Below are 14,515 nucleotides of genomic sequence, written 5' to 3'. Positions count from 1 at the left end.
GGTCACTCCTACCACACCACGCACTCTCCGCTACAATCCCTAAATACAATTTCCCCTTTTACAAACACCCCCAACTGCGACACTTTTTTGCCACTACCAAGCCCACCACTCAATGGCACAGGGATTACTCTCCTCTTGAACTCATCTGCACCAGCATGGAACCTCAGGGTCACTTAATCACCTCCATATACTCTCTCCTTCATTCCGGACATAAGGTCAAGGAAGACAAAATAGTACGACAATGGGAGTCAGACCTCTCTATGGATCTCACTCCCACTGAATGGGAACGCATATTTACCCTCATTCACAAAGGCTCAATCAACGTTTCAACACAGGAAAATACATACAAACTGTTTTCAAAATGGTACAGGACTCCAGACAAAGTCCACCACTTCCACCCCCCCGTACCCCCAACATGCTGGCAATGCAATGCGGCACGCGGCATCTTACTTCACATTTGGTGGGACTGTGCCCTCATTCAGCCATTCTGGTCAGAAATCCACCAACTGATCTCACAAATAACCACCTACTCACCAGCCATTATCTCCTACATCCCACCCCGGCTCCCCTTGGTTCCTATAAAAGATCCCTTTCGCTTCACCTCATTAATGCAGCCAACCTATGTGTCCCACTCCTTTGGAGGACTACTACTCCCCCAACGGTGACTGATTGGATCTGTCGAGTAGACAGAATAGCAGACATGGAAAAACTCATAAGTCAAGCTAACGATAATCCAAACAAATTTAATGCCACGTGGGCATGCTGGTTACACTACAAGCAATCCACGACTCAGACTACACCACCTTCCACCTTACCGCCTCCACCCGGAACTCCCTGAATTGTTCTATACTCAAAGAACTCATACCCCATGCACCCAATACTCTCGTCTACCAATCCCTAAACCCTCCCTGCTTCCCACACCCCGTTCTTACCCTAAATGCCCCCATTGGCCACTAATCCTTCTCTCAGAATGGGCCCCGCCCACTATACCTCCGACTGCCCCGGTATCCTAACATAGATACACTCCCGAAAGGTCACTGGAAACCCCCCTCCTTTCCCTAGCCTTGACAATCTTACAATTTTACTTCCTAACGAGACTCAGTATTATGCCCTACCACACCGTTCTGACTTGTCCACTGGTTTACTTGTCTTCAGAAGCCCTCCCATCCACAGAAAGCTCCCTATAGGGGTGGATGGTACTTGGGCCGACCTTTGATGGTGTGGACATACCCTCCATACATGCCCCGATTTTCACATTCAACACCTACCCTTGTATTACACAGCACCAGTTCTCACAGGTGCGATGTTCACCACTCTCCATGAGATACCTCAATTTCACATAGTGAACCAGATGTTCTCCATGAGGTTCGATTACAACTACTGGTTACAGTTCATGTCTCATCTTGTGACTTTTTACGCTTCTAACACTAATAGGGCGTACACACGGTCGGACTTTGTTCGGACATTCTGACAACAAAATCCTAGGATTTTTTCCGACGGATGTTGGCTCAAACTTGTCTTGCATACACACGGTCACACAAAGTTGTCGGAAAATCCGATCGTTCTAAACGCGGTGACGTAAAACACGTACGTTGGGACTATAAACGGGGCAGTGGCCAATAGCTTTCATCTCTTTATTTATTCTGAGCATGCGTGGCACTTTGTCCGTCGGATTTGTGTACACATGATCGGAATTTCCGACAACGGATTTTGTTGTCGGAAAATTTTATCTCCTGCTCTCCAACTTTGTGTGTCGGAAAATCCGATGGAAAATGTCCGATGGAGCCCACACACGGTCGGAATTTCCGACAACACGCTCCGATCGGACATTTTCCATCGGAAAATCCGACCGTGTGTACAGGGCATGAGACATGTATTCCTTTAATTTTTGTGTTTAGTTACTCAGCCTTTAAACTGTATCTGCCTTTTTGATTTTCATGTTTTGCATATTGACATGTATACTGCATAACTCCTGTTATTCTGTCAAAATTTAATAAAAAAAAAATATATACAAAATACACTGCAATGCCCCGTACACACGGTCGGATTTTCCGATGGAAAATGTCCGATCGGAGCGTGTTGTCAGAAATTCCGACCGTGTGTGGGCTCCATCGGACATTTTCCATCGGATTTTCCGACACACAAAGTTGGAGAGCAGGAGATAAAATTTTCCGACAACAAAATCCAATCGCGTCAATTCCGACCGTGTGTGGCCTGTTCCGACGCACAAAGTGCCACGCATGCTCAGAAGAAATTCAAAGACGGAACAGCTCGTTCTGGTAAACTTAGCGTTCGCAATGGATACAGCACTTTCGTCACGCTGCAATGTTAAAAATGGTTTAATACAGCGCAATCTCTTCTTCTTTATAATGTGACAAAAATTAAGTAGTTTTGCTGCTCATATTCACACACACTTCTCACAAACTTATTTCGTTACTATTTATCGTGATTCCCTCAATATATTTTGATTTCTCACATCTGACAACATATTTTTGTATATTTTGTATATATTTTTTGGCTTTAATGTAGATTCTTTTTTGTGTTTGTATTTTTTTTTTTTTTTGGGCGATTTTGATTTGTACTCCCGAAAATGTTTGTGTGTGTTTTTTGTGTCAAGTTCCCACAACACCATTGATATGTTGTTCTATTTAATCTGTAGGAGATTGTTTGGTGTTGTTGTCCCTTGTTAATTTCACATTGTACTTTAGAAATGTACCTGAATCATCACCAACAAACTGTCCTTTTTGGATGAAAACACACACAGGAGAGTAGAATTTACCTAAAAAATTTTATTAAGGGGTCACAACTAAACAAAGAGGGAGGCAACGCTGGAGAAACTGCAGAAGTGGGTGAAGCCTTGGACTCCCAGGGCAGACATCAATAATTTGAAAGCAAAATTGGTGGCCTGAGGAGTCCTTATCTAAGGGAGGGCAGTCTGGTCCAGAAGTCCCAGAGATCCGGAAAGCAGCAGATGACATCTGTGTCCCCAGGCTGTGGTCATACGAGAGACTGCAGCTTCTGTCAGACCAGACTGAACCCAGGGCCATCACTCTTTGGTCTTCCTTCCACGCTTCCTTACACGCGGTGGCTCTGGTGGTGGAGTTGTGGCAGCAGGAGGAGGAGGAGGATGGTCCAACTCAATAACATCCGTCTTGGGTGTTAGTTCCCCACTCACCCCCTTACGTAGGACTTTGTATATAAGGTCCTCACAGAGCCTGCGTTGACCCTCCTGCATGCCCTGCAATTTGGTGGCAGCCATGCAGGCAAAGGCCTCTTCAGGAGTTGGTAAGGCTCTGAGGGACGCAGAAGCCTCCTGGATCAGCCTGAATGCTGAATCCTGCACGGGACTCGGAGTGGCCTTCCTGGCTCGTTTATGTGGCAGGCGGAGGGGAGGGACCTGAGACTCAGTCAGGCTGCGACTGGTCCCAGGCTTCTCCTGGCTGACACTTAGCCCCGCCTCCTCCTGGCTGCCACTAATCCCCGCCTCCTCCTGACTGCCACATTCCACAACCTCCTCCTGGCTGAGGTATTCCTGTGTATGAAAAAGGGACATAGTTTTAGTTTTTTCTTCATCAATCACACAATTTTCACCTCCTGACTGTTGCAAATTGAATGTTAACAAATATAACAGACTATCCTTCTGAGCCCAGCATTTTTCATTCTTGTCCCAATTTTGGGTGCCCACTACTGTCTATTGATATGTAAAACACTTTCAATCAGCACTTAGTGATCAATACTAACATCTAGTAAACATCATTTATTTATTGACCAGAAATCAGTAGAACAATGCTATACCTGACTCCAGCTGGGCTCCTCCACTTCTTCCTGGCTGGAAGGCCCAGGTTGGATATCGGAAGCCTCAGCTGGGGTGGAAGGAAGCGTGGAAGGAAGAGTAGAGAGGGATTCCCTGAATTCAGTGTGGTCTGACAGAAATCGCAGTCTCTCATAGTACCAGAGCCTGGGGACATAAACGTCATCTGCTGCAGCTCCGGACCTCTGGGAATCTGTGACCTTCTTGCACTCCCTAAGATATGTGCTCCTCAGGCCACCAATTTTAGCTTTTAAATAAGGGATGGTTGCTGTGGGGACCACCGGCTTCACCGACTCCAGCAGTTTCTGCAGCGCTGCCTGCCTCTTCTGTTTGTGATTATAGTGGGGGTGTCTCACTTACCACAGACAGGGCAGCTCCCTGTATTTGTCAATGAACAGGGGCAGGAAATTGTGGTCGTTGAACCCATCCATTTTCTCTGCAAGACACAACACAAGACAAACCCTAATGTCAGGCCAAACTCCCCTAATCTTGTTACAATATAGGCTTCCATTTCGAAGCAGTATAGGCGCAAGTTTAGATCTTACCTTCGTTATCACGATCGTCGTCTCCGATGCTCCTTCCTCCGCTCACAGATCGTACGTAATACGCACCTGTGTTACGCTTTATACACACTGCACATGCGTATAACTCCGCCCGCCCCTGACGTTCTTTCTATTCTATTCCCCGCCCCTTTTCATTCGGCGCAGTGGGGGAAGAGCACATGGCGAATAGACAGCAGGTGCGTGCTAATTGTAGCAACGAGGAGGAGGAGGAGGAAAGGCCGGAGCCTGAAATGTCCCAATCCAGAAGGAGATTTAAGGACTCAAATATGTCCTTTGGGGAGATGTTGGAAATGGTGGACATCCTGAAGAAGTCCGACTATGATGGAAAGTATGGGCCTTACCCCAACCCCAATGTCCGAAAGGCCAAGATCATGGCGAAAGTGGTCAGGAGTCTGCACCGGAATTTCGGGGTACGACGATCGAAAGATCAGCTCAGGAAGCGGTGGTCGGACCTCAAATTACGAGAACATGAGCAGTACAGAAAGATCCGGAGAGTGCTGCAAAAAAGTAAGTAGTGCTGTGTTCCTATTCTTTTTGTGTATATTACGTTCGTGCTGCTCCATGTGCTTTTAGGAACTGTTGTACAGTTTAAAATGGCAACTTTCATGTTCATGGGCACATTATTCGTTCGGATCAAACATTTTTCGTTCCAACTATAAAATACCATTGTTTAGGCCATATGCATTTGGCCACCATTTTGACGCCCTATACTTGTCTTCAAAGTATTGGGTTGTGTAGATGGCTTTGTTACTAGAATGAAATGCAAACTAGATTCTGTGTAAGGAGAGGACACTCAGCAGCTGTTTTCACATCTGGACACTGGAGCACTAGTGTGGACACAAGAACACCATTTTTATTAGGGGGCCACACAAGTGCTCCAGTGTATACTATAGGGGGGTCTCCATCTGTGAAGCTTGTACCAAACAGGTAAAGTATTGCAGCTTGACAAAGGACACTAAAAAAGCTACATCTTGGAACTCTGCTAAAATAGACAATTGTACCCCACTTCCAAGCAATGTTTCATCTTTATAGTTCTGCCATCAAATATCTGTGTGCTAATTATACCATTTTTGCTTTACATAGGGGAGAAAAGACTCGGAAGACACCCCTCATCCGAGGAGACCAGAGCCCCCCCCCCCTGGAAGAAGGGGAAATCCCCCCAACACAAGCTGAGCAGGAGGAAGAAGATGTGGTGGAACTAGTTACCACAACAGGTGAGTGTCTGCGACCACAGGCTCAGATAAGAGATGGATGGCGGTATTTTTTTTAGACCTAATTTATTTTGGGGTTCCTCTCTTTTTAGGTGATGGTGAGGTTGTGGATCCAGATCCTTTCACATCCGAAAGTGCCCAGATCCTGATCGGGGAGATCATGGGGTGTAATTTACAATTGATAATAAAAAAATCATTGATGTTTTGGGGCGAGTTTAAAGCCCCTCAAAATCACTTTCTTCTTTTGTGTGCTACAATGTGCTAAATGTTTTTGTGATTTTTCCCAAAGCCAAATTTGGAGGATGCACACAGTGTGTCAACATGTGCTATCTGCCATCACGGGAGATCAATGGACGCGTTTTGGGGGTGCAACCCCTTCCTCAATTATAAAGTAGCTGAGAGGAAGGGCTTGCTCCCCCAAAACACATCCTTTGATCCCCCGTGATGGCAGCTAGCGCATGTTGACATTGGCAAAATTGTTTGCATCTTTCAAATTTGGCTTTTCCAGGGGTGATTTTCCCCCATCTGAACGCAATATCAAACACAGTTCCTAAATACTCATGTATGATATTGCCTTCAAGTTCTACCTAATGTGAACTTTGTAAGTTCAAGATTTGTGTCTTTCTTGTTGGTTTTACACATACCTGTTTTATGTAAAATGGACATTTTGAGTTTTGATAATGCCACCACAAAAATTGGTATACCACAAACATGTTGTTTTTTTTTCAAAACCTTTGGTAAATGCACATGTGATTGTGCAGGTATTAAAAAGATTGTTAATCAAGAATGGGTGGATTATTGTCTCAACGCTACAACACTTTTGGGGTGATGTAATTGCTGTTTTCATTGCAAATGGGGGTTATTTACTAAGGGCAAATCCTCTTGGCACTACAAGTGCAGTTTCAGTGCATTTGCAAGTGCACTTGTAGTGAAATGTGTTTTTGCATTTAGGAAATAACAGCCAACAGTGCTTTGTATAAGGTTACACAATCACGACATTTTCTGCACTCAAAACATTTCTGTCAGGGTCAGCTAAAACAAACACAAGCAGTAAATGTCCACCAAGAATTTCTTTTTTTTTTTATTATAAAAAGGCTTCACAGATTGTCTGGCATATTGATAGCCCCCCTACCCACAAAGAACTCCAGGTAGCGTAACCGGACATCACGGGCACTCAGGGAGGGCAAGCCAGGACGGCCACTTTCAAGCGCCGTCAGTGTGGTTTGATGTAGGATTCCGGCCTCAGGCCCAACTGAGCCAGCATAGTTGGCCGAATGTTTCCTTAAAAAGTTATGGAGAACACAGCACGCCATATAATATGGTTCAGTTTATACTCCGCCATATGGATGGGTGTCAGAAATAGTCGGAACCGGCTGGCCAGGATTCCAAATGTGTTCTCCACCACTTTTCGGGCTCTGGCCAGCCGGTAATTAAAAACCCTCTGTTCCGGGGTGAGGGTCCTCATTGGGAATGGCCGCATCAGGTGGTCCCCCAGCGCAAACGCTTCATCAGGAACGAACACAAATGGGAGTCCTTCAACATTGTCCTCTGGAGCTGGCAAGTCCAAGCTGCCATTCTGGAGACGCCTGTAGAACTCCGTCTGGGCGATGACTCCACCATCGGACATCCGGCCATTCTTCCCCACGTCCACATACAAGATGTCGTAATTAGCCGACACCACCACCAACATCACTATACTATTAAACCCCTTGTAATTATAATAGTACGACCCCGAGTTGGGTGGTGGGACGATGTGGACGTGTTTCCCATCAATTGCTCCTCCGCAGTTAGGAAAGTCCCACCGCTCGGCAAAGTGGGAGGCCACAGTCTGCCATTCCTGTGGCGTGGAAGGAAACTGTTGAGGAAAAAACAATAAACATTACTATTTTTACTAAGAAACATGGCAAGCAGATTATACACAAACATTATGGGGCAACCTCCAGATAGCATTTACTAAGGGGAATTTATCAAGGCCAAAGTGTAAGGTACATCTATCATATTCCCCCCCCCCCCCCCCCCCATGGGCCATTTCTAACATTATAGGGGGTGTGTGGAAATCTTGGACAGGTAACCCTCTTCACTTCATTGAGAAATGAATGCCTAAATAATGGGTATTACTTTGAACAGCCCCTCCTTAGTTACACTATTGGCAGCCCACTGGACAGGTAAGAAGTGTCATAATACAAAGATATAAATACACATTGTACACATTTGAGGACATTTGGACATTCTGCTATTACCTATCAAGATAATAATAGGATACAAAAACTTTAAACAGTACCATTGGAAAGTATACAGGCAGGCCCTTGCACTACATGCTTTGGGGAATTCACCCATAAATCTGACCAGTAAAGAGATGGGTATAGTGTGTATGGGTTTGGCAAAGTCAGCAGATAGATGATTGAGGATAGAGAATTGGGATCAGCTGACTTAGCAGTTGGGGGAGGGAGGGTTACTAAAAAATTTTGGGGGACACCACAAAAGAAAAAACTCTGGCACTCTGCCTGAATTTAAATCAAAAATAAAATTTCCAAACATTTTAGGGGGTGTTTGGGGTAAAGCACTACTATGGAGCTGATAAAATACATTGTTAAGTGACTACATGAGGTGAATATAGGGCAGGAGACACCATGCTGGGGAGGTTATTGAAGGGCAAATATGTATGAAGGACATAAAATAATAATTACATAAAAATCCAGCATGCATGAGAACAAAGGGGACATTCACAGCATATTACAATCATGGTAATTAGGGAATGAGGAAAGAAATACAATATATTAGCAAACATTCAATACAATAAAATGTGATATAAAAGGATACAAATCTTACCTTCATATACTCCTTCTGCAGGACCTGAATGATGGCAGAACAGGTCTCTGGGATAATGATCCCCAGAGCCTGGGGGGAGATGCCTGTCGAGAACTTCAAGTCCTGCAGACTTCTCCCTGTCGCCAAATACCGCAGGGTAGCGATGAGCCTCTGCTCCGGAGTGATGGCTTGCCTCATGCAGGTATCCTGCCTGCTGATATAGGGGGTCAGCGAAGCCAACAAACGGTGAAACACGGAGTCCGTCATCCTGAGAAAGTTCCTGAAATCATCAGGATTATTCTCACGGATCTCACGGAGCAAAGGCATATGACAGAACTGGTCACGCTGAAGCAACCAATTCTTGGTCCATGAACTCCTCCCCACCCTGTTCATGGACTGGACTTGTGTCAAGGTCAGGACCCCAACACCAAGCCCCCACACAGCACGAACTCTACGAGGAGTACGCATACGAAACATGGCTAGAAAACGGTCGGCTGCTCAGAACGAAGTAACAGAACGCACTGAAGAACAGCAAGGCCTGGGAAGAGTGATCTGAAAAACAGCAACGAGCGGACAAGATCGCACAGAAAACTCCAATACGAACTGACTGCACGCACTGAAGAGCAGATACAAACCCACAAGCACAAACTGAACGGCAGAAAATGATCTGAAAGCCACGAGTCTGAAAAAGCGCAAATCGTCTCTCACCAAACTTTTACTAACACGAGATTAGCAAAAGGAGCCCAAAGGGTGCCGCGCTTGGTTCTGAACCGGCCTTTTCTAGTCTCGTTGTACGTGGTGTACGTGACCGCGTGGTTGGCGATCGGAAATCCCGACAACTTTGTGCGACCGTGTGTAGACAAAATAAGTTTGAGCTAACATCCGTCTGAAAAAATCCTAGGATTTTGTTGTCGGAATGTCCGAACAAAGTCCGACCGTGTGTACGCCCTATAAGTGTAGCTAACTGACTCGCTTGCCTACTCTATCTAACTTAAATCAAATGACACTGTCTCTCTCTCTATCTCTCTCCCCGCTGCCGCAACACACTACACAAGGCCGCCATGCAGGTGTTGGGCGTGTACTAAACCCCCGAGCCATAATTGGCCAAAGCCACCTTGGCTTTGGCCAATTACGGCTCTCTGTACAGACAGCTCTGTGATTGGCCAAGCATGCCGAGAGCTGCCAAAAGGCTCCCAATCTGCGGAGGAACGGTGTATAACACACACCCACGATTTCCCCCTGATTTTAAAGGGAAAAAAGTGTGTGTTATACGCCGATAAATACGGTATTTCCAAAAATGTGGAATTTGTTGGAAAACGATTAAACAAAACAAATTTTAATGAATTTCAAACAAAAATGTGTCCAAATTTGTATTCGGACCATTGCACATGCAAGGGAGTTTACTCCCACTTTAACATATTTTAGGCATGCTAAATACTACTCTAGCAGGCACAGAGCTGTCTCTCAAGTGAAATTCTGAAGCAGCATTTCTCAACCTCTTTTACCCTAGAGCGGGGATCTTCAAACTACGGCATTCCAGCTGTTGCAGAACTACAAGTCCCATGACGTGTAGTCGGACGAAAAATTCGGACGAAATTCAAATTGTTTTTGAATACTTTTCGAATAGTTTTCAAATCTGTAATTCGAAAACTTTCCAATTTGAATAGATTTCCAATTTCCAAAGAGAATAAAATCGAATAGAAAATAAAGGAATAGGGGAAAAAAAATCTATTCTATTCCTTTATTTTCTATTCTATTTTATTCTCTTTGGAAATTGGAAAACTTTTTGAATTCGAAAACTATTATAATTCGAAAACTATTCCAAATTGATTCTGAAAATTTTTTGAATCGATCCAAATTCGAATTTGAAAAGTTTGAATCGATTTAAAACCAATAAACTAAGGGAATTCCGAAAACGAATTAAAAGAATGAAACAGATTTAACTAAGCAAATTTATGTAAATAACGAATCAAAACGATTCGCTCTGCACATGTCTAGCACATACAGTAATTAGATACTCCCAGAAAAGCAGAGTGCTGTGATGTGTGAGGAGGGAGGGGACAGTGATTAGGATATTAGTCTTTTAAATTGGTCAATATGATAGCAAGTTTAGAGGAACATTGCAAGTCAATTAAAATCATGAATAGAAAGGAAAAAACACTTTAACCGCTTAGCGACTGCCCGCCGCTGATTTACTGCGACCGGGCGGCCGCTCTGTGCCAGATCATGTACCTAGTACGTGATCTGACAGTTCCGGGTCTGGGGTGCGCTCCCGCGCACGCCCTGGCGGCGACGTACTCCAATAACATCGTGTCCATTCACAGCGGGAGCCAATCAGTGGGTCCGGTGGACCCACCGATCGTTGAGGAGAAAGGCAGAACGCTGTTCTGTGAGGGCGGAATGTGCTGATCATTCCCCCAGTCAAAGCACATCCCCTACAGCTAGCAATCACTCCTATTGAACACGTTTAACCCTTTCATCGCCCCTGATGTTAACCCCTTGCCTGACCGTGTTTATTAGTACAGTGACAGTGCATATTTTTAGCACCGATCACTGTATTAGTGTCACTGGTCCCCAAAAAAAGTGACAAAAGTGTCAGCTAGTGTCCAATTTGTCCTTCGCAATATCGCAGTCCCACTATAGGTCGCCGCCATTACTAGTAAAAAATAAAAATAAATAAAAACACCCCTTAGTTTGTAGACGTATAAGTATAACTTTTGCGCAAACCAATCAGTATACTCTTATTGGGATTTTTTTTAACAAAAAAAAAATGTAGCAGAATACATATTGAACAAAATTGACGAAGAAATGTGATTTTATACTTTTTTTTTTGGATATGTTTTGTAGCAGAAAGTAAAAAATATTGTTTTGTTTTTTTTTTTCTCAAAATTGAAAATTGTTGCTCTTTTTTTGTTTATAGCGCAAAAAAAACTAAAAAAACGCAGAGGTGGTCAAATACCACCAAAAGAAAGCTCTATTTGTGGGGGAAAAAAAGACATATTTTTATTAGGGTACAATGGCGCAATTGCCAGGTTAAAGTAATGCAGTGCCGTATCGCAAAACATGGCCTGGTCATGAAGGGGGTAAAACCTTCCTGAGCTGAAGTGGTTAAGTAAGTCATTTCAATGCTTGATTTTGCTGTGCTTTTAACTGCAACTTTTTCAATATACTGTATTAGCTATGTGGCTATGCACATTTCTTTCTAAAATGCATACAGTACATGCTGCCTGGCTAATATTTATAAACTATTTGTATGCAGATTCACCCGGAGTCACTGGGATTACAGTTCTTGCGCGAGGATGCGTCCCCAATAACCAATGCGACGTAACTGGAAGCATAAGATTTAAAGACGGCAATGTCAAAACCGCAACTTTGTGCTGTGGAACTGACTTCTGTTCAACTGCCGTACCCACTTGTAAGTACATTTGTAGATGTCCTTTCTCTCTCATAGAAGTCAAATTATTCATGTTTGTTAAAGTGGTTGAGGCCAACCTCAGGTAATGATGATGAAATGAATCCTCCTACATAAGTTGTACCTGTTTATCTGCTGTCTTCTCTACATCCGTTCAAAGTGCTGAATTTATAATGCTTGTCTGAGCTGTTAGAAAGCAGGGGGCGGAGAGCTGAAATGACACACTGCAAAGCTCAGTGAGAGCTGATTGGAGGGAAGGGACACACCCCCTCCACACAGCACATAGGAACAGAGCTAAAGCTGCCAATCAGCTGGAGGTCCCTCCCCTGTCACCTTTTTTCTCTTTTGTCAGCAGCGACTCATGCTGATAGCAGAGGAAGGAGGCAGCAGACAGATATTACACTTAGTGCTCTGGATTGAGACAAGTACACATTATAGAGGGATGTTCTTTAATCATATTTCATGTCTGAGGTTTACACAACCACTTTAAGTTTCCGTATATAACCCTTTCTACGAAATCCTTATTCATTTTATATTTTTTCTAACTTCTACAGAATTTTCCAGCACTATATTTAGAAATATAGTGAAATATGCTATATTACCAAATGTATTGCCTGCCTTTACCGCACATGAACTTTAATGACATCCCAGTGTAATGCCCCGTACACATGGTCGGACATTGATCGGACATTCCGACAACAAAATCCTAGGATTTTTTCTGACGGATTTTGGGCCAAACTTGTCTTGCATACACACAGTCACACAAAGTTGTAGGAAAATCTGATCGCTCTGAACGCGGTGACGTAAAACACGTACGTCGGGACTATAAACGGGGCAGTAGCCAATAGCTTTCATCTCTTTATTTATTCTGAGCATGTGTGGCACTTTGTGCATCGGATTTGTGTACACACGATCGGAAATTCCGACAACGGATTTTGTGGTCGGAAAATTTTATATCCTGCTCTCAAACTTTGTGTGTCGGAAAATCCGATGGAAAATGTGTGATGGAGCCCACACACGGTCGGAATTTCCGACAACAAGGTCCTATCACACATTTTCCGTCGGAAAATCCGATCGTGTGTACGGGGCATTAGTCCGTAGGGTTCAATATTGAGTTGGCCCACCCTTTGCAGCTATAACAGCTTGAACTCTTCTGGGAAGGCTGTCCACAAGGTTTAGGAGTGTGTCTATGACATTTGTGAGGTCAGGCACTGATGTTGGACGAGAAGGCCTGGCTCGCAGTCTCCACTCTAACTCATCCCAAAGGTGTTCTATCTGGTTGAGGTCAGGGCACTGTGAAGGCCAGTCAAGTTCCACCACCCCAAACTCCTTCTTCCATGTCCTTATGGACCTTGCTTTGTGTACTTGTCCAAATCATTTGGTGGAGGGGGGATTATGGTGTGGGGTTGTTTTTCATATAGAAAATAAGACCCTTCAATTAGGGGACTTATATACCCCCCAGTATAGTGGGACTTTGTAGGCGAACCATGCAATTAGAATAGTTAAAAGTTATTTTATTTATTTGAAAAAGCATAAAAACAAGAAAAATACATTGGACATAAATCTCAAAGATAGTACTTATACAGTATAATTCACTTTCGCATAACAATTTTGTATACTTCCATTTATAATAGAATATTTTCTCTAAAGGCCTGACATGTTTCAGGACGATGTCCCTTCTTCAGAGGCGTATTGCAGAGATAAAAAACGTGTATATAGGAGATACATTCTGAAACAACAAATGAGAATGATTTGCACAATATGACAAAATGAATTAAAGAAAGTTTAGCAGCCCAGCATGCCACAGTGTCCATCATACCTACCAGTGAGAAGTTATTCAAAAATGAAAAAAATATATGCATAAGTGTGCACAGACATCCAATTTTGGATGGAGCGGTAATTTATATCTTTTAGGTAAAAAACACTGACTGTCGGTTGACCAACCAGTATAGAGTAATGGTTATCCCTCGGCTTCAGGATATGACCTCGCAAAGGCCCCCAAATGGGAGGACAGCCCCGGTGGGTCCCAAATTAACTTTGAAAGGGGGTTGTTTTTCAGGGGTGGGGCTTTGCCCCTTAGTTCCTGTGAAGGGAACTCTTAAGGCTTCAGCATACCAAGACATTTTGGACAATTTCATGCTCCCAACTTTGTGGGAACAGTTTGGGGATGGCTCCTTGCTGTTCCAACATGACTGCGGACCAGTGCACAAAGCAAGGTCCATAAAGACATGGATGAGTGAATTTGAGTCCTTACCTCAACACTATAAAACACCTTTGGGATGAATTAGAGCGGAGGCTGCGAGTCAGGCCTTCTTATCCAACATCAGTGCCTGACCTCACAAATGCGCTTCTGGAAGAATGGTCAAACATTCCCATAGACACACTCCTAAACTTTGTGGACGGCCTTTCCAGAAGAGTTGAAGCTGTTATAGCTGCAAAGGGTGGGCCAACTCAATATTGAACCCTTCGGACTAAAACTGGGGTGCCATTAAAGTTCATGTGTGTGTAAAGGCTAAAGGGGGCTTCTGCTTGATTCCGAGCATGCGTGAACTTTTGTGCGACGGACTTGTGTACACACAATCGGATTTTCTGACAACAAAGTTTTGTTGGTGGAAAATTTGAGAACCTGCTATCAAACATTTGTCGGCGGAAAGTCCGACAGCAAATGTTTGATGGAGCATACACACGGTCGGACACACGGTCGGACTTT

The 14,515-nt window shown here is 44.0% G+C and overlaps 1 protein-coding gene across 1 annotated transcript in view; it reads left to right on the top strand.

The window, feature by feature from the left end:
• The window catches only part of LOC141111495 (uncharacterized), a 55,374-nt gene that overhangs the window by 28,663 nt on the left and 12,196 nt on the right, over window positions 1-14,515 (top strand). Inside the window, exon 3 of the mRNA XM_073603787.1 lies at window positions 11,653-11,808. Within this exon, the coding sequence (XP_073459888.1) occupies window positions 11,653-11,808 (156 nt within the window). The remainder of the gene's footprint in view (window positions 1-11,652; window positions 11,809-14,515) is intronic.

The sequence above is a fragment of the Aquarana catesbeiana genome, linkage group LG10 (assembly GCF_042186555.1).
Source record: "Aquarana catesbeiana isolate 2022-GZ linkage group LG10, ASM4218655v1, whole genome shotgun sequence".
NCBI lineage: Eukaryota > Metazoa > Chordata > Amphibia > Anura > Ranidae > Aquarana > Aquarana catesbeiana.
Note: the sequence above shows the minus strand (reverse complement) of the source record. Positions and strands in the feature narration are given on the sequence as shown.